The 6,258-nt window shown below is 42.4% G+C and overlaps 1 protein-coding gene across 1 annotated transcript in view; it reads right to left on the minus strand.

Annotated features, from left to right (window-relative positions):
• The window catches only part of tbc1d14 (TBC1 domain family, member 14), a gene marked incomplete in the record, with an annotated part of 48,559 nt that overhangs the window by 6,593 nt on the left and 35,708 nt on the right, over window positions 1–6,258 (minus strand). Inside the window, 4 exon segments of the mRNA XM_014017245.1 lie at window positions 463–534; window positions 612–703; window positions 777–857; window positions 4,659–4,765. Coding sequence (XP_013872699.1) covers window positions 463–534; window positions 612–703; window positions 777–857; window positions 4,659–4,765 — 352 coding nt within the window.

Here is a 6,258-nt window from a genome sequence, read left to right on the forward strand (position 1 = left end):
CATACAGTTTGGATTATGTATTTATAATTTTACTTATGAGTCAAAAAAATCAGGTACATGTTGAAAATGAAACAGCATTTCTATTAATCCATTTTAATTAGGATTATGGAACACAATCGCTTCCATAGGTAAGAAGTAAATGAAACAACAGAAGTTGGAACAGACGGGCTGAGGAAAATGTCCCGTTCACTTGAATGAACTTCAACAGTTATACTGCAGCCAGCCTACAGGGGGCGCTCCTTCAACGTTTCTGAGTCGACTCATGTTGACGTTTGAACCACTGCRGATATTAAAAATGTGAAAACTCGTCTGGACTTTTAAGCTGCAACAAATAGTTAAATTTAGAAGTRAACCAAAAGTCTGACAATAAATGTTTAGTTTCAGCTTSCTCTTGTTTATGTCAGACATAAAGTCAGTACTGTAGTGTCACTCCTCGTGAGAAGCTGTGTTTCAGTGACTCACATAACCAACGTCMGGCCGGTAACATGTGTACGCTCCCAGAATGCTGTGCAGCACGTCGTGGTAGGGCCCACCCTGATGATCAACACACAAACAATAAAGACAAAAACAAAAAAACACAACAGCACAAGACGACCAGACGTCTGACTGACCTGCTGGAAGATGCACAGCTGGGGGAAGGTTCTGGAGATGTCCAGCTTGATCAGCTCCAGGCTCGACTCTCGGTCTGAAGAACCTGAAACATCTGGAAGAAGTGACATCATCAAACAATGTGCCTGAAAATAAAGTTCAAACTGAAGCTGGGGGTGGGTCTCTACCTTCAGTGTCGGTGTCTGTGGAGGGGGCTGCAGTGGTCCTACACTTCTCTTTGGCCCGGGCGAGACAGATGTTATACAGCTCTGCGGGGACACAGAACAAAGTGCATGAGGGGAGGGGTCAAAGGTTAAAGGCTCTGATCAGAGGACAGGATGACTAAACAGAACGAGTGTTGGTGGATGAAACTGTGCAGCAGAAACACTGCAGCTGATTCAGAGCAGTTATTTCATGCAGACCTCTGCTTTGACCTGTGGCTGCCCTCTAGTGATGAGATCCAGGTAATGAGTGACCTGTTCAACACTCACACCAGCACATTTACAGTCCCCTCCAAAGGTATAGGAACAGCAATAATTCTGTTCTTTTTGTTTTTCTTTTACAATGAAGACATTTGAGTTAAATTCAAAAGATGAGACAAGAGTTCAGAACATCAGGTTTTATTTCCTGGTATTTACATCGAGATATGTTAAACTACGTAGGATACATCACAGTTTGTATTMCACCACAKCATCTTTAGGTGAGCAAAAGTATTGAAACAAATAATCTTAAAGTAAAGAACATCTAATATTTACTGGTGTAACTCTTGCCTGACTCAATCCTGCAGCAACACCAAACTGTTGATTATTCATTTGTGTTGCTGTTTCAGGCTTKTACTGCAGCTTCYTTCAGATCTTGTTTGTTTCAAGGAGTTTCTCTCTTCAGTCTCCTCTTCAAGATGTGAAATGCTCTGTTGGGTTCAGGTCAGGTGACTGACTTGGCCAATTTAAACCCTGATGAAGTCCTTAGTTTCGTTGGTAGTGAGCTTTGGCTCATTTTCCTGCTGCAGGATGAAACTCCTCCAGATTAATTTGGATGCATTTTTCTGTAAATTGTCAGACAAAATGTTTCTGTACACTTCAGAATTTATTCTGYTGCTGCCATMATCAGTTCCATCATCAGTAAATATTAATGAGGCTGTTCCTGAAGCAGCCATGACATCACCTGCACCATGCTTCACAGATGAGCTTGTGTGCTTCTGATCATCAGCACTTCATTTCTTTCTCCACACTTTGGTAGAGATTAATCTTGACCTCATCAGTCTATAAGGGTGTCTTCCAGAGCTTTTGTGGCTCATCTCTGTACTTCTTTACAAATGTCACTCTGGCCTTCTGATTCTTGTTACTGATGAGTGGTCTGCATCTTTGTGTATGGCCTTTATATTTCTGCTCTGAGTCTTCTTCAGTGGACTGTGATATCTTCACCCCTGCACTGTGCAGGTTGTTGGTGATGTCTCCTACTGAAGTTTTGGTTTTTTTTCTTCACAGCTCTCCCAATATTTCTGTCATCAACTACTGTTGTTTTTCTTGGCTGACCTGTTGGAAGCTTCTTGCTCAACACACCAGTAGTTTCTTTCTTATTCAGGACATTTCAAACTGTTGWGCTTGCTCTGCCCAATGTTTGTCCATTGGCTCTGATTAATTTTCCTTATTTTCTCAGCTTCTCTCTCACAGACAGCTCTCTGGTCTTCACGTTTCTTTAAGAAGAAAAACCTACTTTATAGGTTTAAACCCAGGACAAAAAGTAGACTAGTCATGCAGAGTTATTTAATGTTTGAACAATAAGAAACACCTGTCAGTCAAATATTCTAATAGTTTTGCTCACCTAAAGATGCTGTGGTGTAATTCAAACTGTGATATATCCTAAGATGTTTAACACATCTGCATGTATCAGAATCAGGATATTTTAATGATCCCTGGGGGGAAATTGCAATTATTACAGCTGCAACCATTTAAGTCAACATTAGAGATAAAGTATAAAGGAAGAATATTAGAGCACACAAGGAAGAAATAAGTATAAAAACACTGGAGAACCAAAGGATCACAGAGAACAATGAGCAATCTTTAGCATCTATACAGTTAAAATAGTAAATATTGTAAATGYATCCATCCATTTTCTTCCGCCTATCCGGGGTCGGGTCGCGGGGGCAGCAGCTTCAGAAGGGAGGCCCAGACCTCCCTCTCCCCAGCCACTTCTTCCAGCTCCTCCGGGGGAACTCCAAGGCGTTCCCAGGCCAGCCGAGAGACATAGCCCCTCCAGCGTGTCCTGGGTCTTCCTCGGGGCCTCCTCCCAGTGGGACGTGCCCGGAATACCTCACCAGGGAGGCGTCCAGGAGGCATCCTTACCAGATGCCCGAGCACCTCAACTGGCTCCTCTCGACGTGGAGGAGCAGCGGCTCTACTCTGAGTCCCTCCCGGATGACCGAGCTTCTCACTCTATCTCTAAGGGAGAGTCCAGCCACCCTGYGGAGGAAAYTCATTTCGGCCGCTTGTATCCGGGACCTCRTTCTTTCGGTCATGACCCAAAGCTCATGACCATAGATGAGGGTAGGAACGTAGATCGACCGGTAAATCGAGAGCTTCGCTTTCTGACTCAGCTCTCTCTTCACCACGACGGACCGGTACAGCGCCCGCTTTACAGCAGACGCTGCGCCAATCCGCCTGTCGATCTCCCGCTCCGTTCTTCCCCCATTCGTGAACAAGATCCMCAGATACTTAAACTCCTCCACTTGAGGCAGGACGACCCCCCTGACCTGGAGAAGGCAGTCTAVCCTTTTCCGGCTCAGCGTAAATGTAAATACCAGGAATAAAAGCTGACATTCAGAAGTCATCTCATCTTTTGATCTTAAACTCAAACGTCTTCAGTGTAAAACAAAAAGAACAGAATTATTACTGTTCTCATATGTTTGGAGGGGAGTGTATACCAGCTGCAGGGAGAAAACGCTACGAAAAATACTGAGTGTGAATCACTAAGTACTGATTGAATACAACACAGCAGTCCAAGGTGAAAGTTGTTTGAATAGTTTCTGAACCCAAAGTACACAAAGGCAGTGTAGAGTGGATTGTTTTAAAATACAGTAAAAGTTTTAAAAAGGGATTTTTAAGTCCTTATTTTAAAGTCATTATTGCTCCCAGCTTGTGATTCTAAGGTTCTGAGCATCTAATTCACCACAGCGTTTCTTACAGACTCATTTTCTACCCGCTACATGTCATACAAACTGCATTTTCCTTCTTTTTACTGTAATCCACAAACTTACTATCATAAAAATTTTATTCTGTATCCTTTCTAGAGTAACGCACTATTAGTTGCAAACTAAAAGATTTTTAAATGAGTTTCCTGTTTATGTGTAATGTTACAAGATGTAGCAGATAATGCAGCACTTTCTGCAGAGTTAATGAAACATTAATCACAATCAGTGAAACCAAACCAGTTCTATCTTCATCTGTCACCACTTTGTGATGAGAAACTGCATGAAGTCAACTTATGTGGGACCTCGCAGAGACTGAACAGTGTGTGTTCTGATGTACTGAGGCTCCAGTTACAAGACGACCAAAGAGCCAGCTCAGCAGGTACAGAGTGAAGAGGAGTGCACACACACACACACACACATTGGTGCAGTAAGAGGAAAATGAACCTGCACAGTGTGTGTGTGTGTTATATCAGAGTTGTCTCCTGTAATGAGAGAGTCACTGTACCGTGACCATTCTCTAACAGAAGAACTCTGCTGTCGTCCTCCATCTACTTCATTTATTCAGACACTGAGACACCACTGTGCGTCACCATGTCTTGATATCGTTGTGAGGACTTAATTTGACATTAGACCACCCTTGTGGGGAACATTTAACATGGTCCACACAAGGATAAGGACAGATCAGTGTCCACACCATCACTGTGGGAACGTAAWGAACTAAAGCACAAAAAACATGTTCTTTAATGTGTATTCAGCAGGAGTTCTTCCACAGCTGCAGGAAAACGTAATAAACCAACCCATTAWTCAACCTATTAAATTATATTAGCTTCTGATTATTTTGTAAATTAGAAAGAGTCACATTAGAAGCTTTCTCCTGTACCGTGTGTGATGTTGAGCTCGTTGCCCACAGCCAGGCTCCACACCTTGCCTCTGACGCTCGGGGGGACTCCCTGCCACCACAGGTCCCTGACCCGTCGAGACGTACACCTGCAGCCAGGAGGACAAGTAGGCTGAATGCACGGGGTAAAATAAACTCATCAATGGTTAATATGGGTCAAAAGGAGGAAAGCATCAATTATTGAGAATCACCACACAGTGGCAGTCTCTCCCTCCACTGCAGCCGTCACTGATTTTACATGAGAGCAGGAAATGACAAGAAATATCACGACTTAAAACATGTTTCTACTTCCTGTTCACACACACAGGTTTGTTTTTATATCCCTGTGGGGACAGCGGATTGACTTCCATTCATTTTCTGGTAATTTTATGTCCTAACCCTGAGCATTTACCTTAAAATTAATCTCACAGGTACCWAMCTRMCYSWMCCTAAAACTAACCTAAACTCAATTTACACCTTGGTCCTAAACCCAACCTCCCACCCAAAATGAGCATCAAACTTATCTGCGCATCGATGCACAGATAAGTTTGATGCTCATTTCGGGTGCACAATGCACATTCAGTCCCCACAAGGCTGCCTTTTTCTGGGAAATGGTTCCCAGGATGCAGCAAAAACATGCACACGGTTTCACACCACTCTAATCTTCTGCATTYGTATGGTGGCTGTGAACAAGGAGAAATGGTTCGCAGCACGTTTGGTAAGATTGAAGAGACTGAATGAATATTAAATGAAACACGATGCAAACCTGATAATGTTAACCCTCCTGCTGCCCTTGGGTCAAAATGACCCACAAGACCCTCCTGATGCYTTTGACCCAAGGGCAGCAGGAGGGTTAAATGTCACAAACCGTCAGTTACTGATGGTACTAGTCTTGGAGGAGAATGAGCGCTACACTAAAAACCTCATAACAACTCACTGTTTACACACAAAAACTTAGATAAAAGAGTAAATTTAGGTTCAGGCATGTCTGTTATAAATAAGGATCGGCATTTCATAAAAATAAATGCATATCTTAACTAAGACATTATAAAGTAGTTCTGAACAAAAAAAATCTAAAATCCATCCAAGGGAAAGCAGTGCACTATTGGTTGCTTTTATAAAAGAAATTAGGGATGCACAATATATTGACATTAAATTAGGCTGATTTTAAGGTCCAGTACTGATTTCACACTCTTTAGYTTCATGTTTCTGTTTTGGGAGGAAAACTGTTTGGTCGAGTGGTCTCTATTGATCATGATAGTGTTGGTGACGCTGCACAGCCAGGGATAACTGCAGTAGAGAGCCATGCCACCGGTTTGGTCATTGTTTTACAATTCTGAAAAATAAAGACACAAGTGCATTTGCGCATTAATGTTGACAAATATCTCAARAGCTTCTCTGAGCTTGATGAGACTTTTTCAAAATATAATATTGACTTAGTTTTATGTTTTTTTTTAGTGTTGCCTCTGGAAGCCGTTGATTCTTTGCCATTTATTTGTAAATAATAAATCAGATAACATGTATTAAATCAGTGATTCTATTTCGTGTAAGCTCCGCCCTCTAAGGCTATCGCAGATGGGTACCCCCGCGCGCGCTCGCGCAT

Source organism: Austrofundulus limnaeus, unplaced genomic scaffold (assembly GCF_001266775.1).
Source record: "Austrofundulus limnaeus strain Quisiro unplaced genomic scaffold, Austrofundulus_limnaeus-1.0 Scaffold164, whole genome shotgun sequence".
Lineage (NCBI taxonomy): Eukaryota > Metazoa > Chordata > Actinopteri > Cyprinodontiformes > Rivulidae > Austrofundulus > Austrofundulus limnaeus.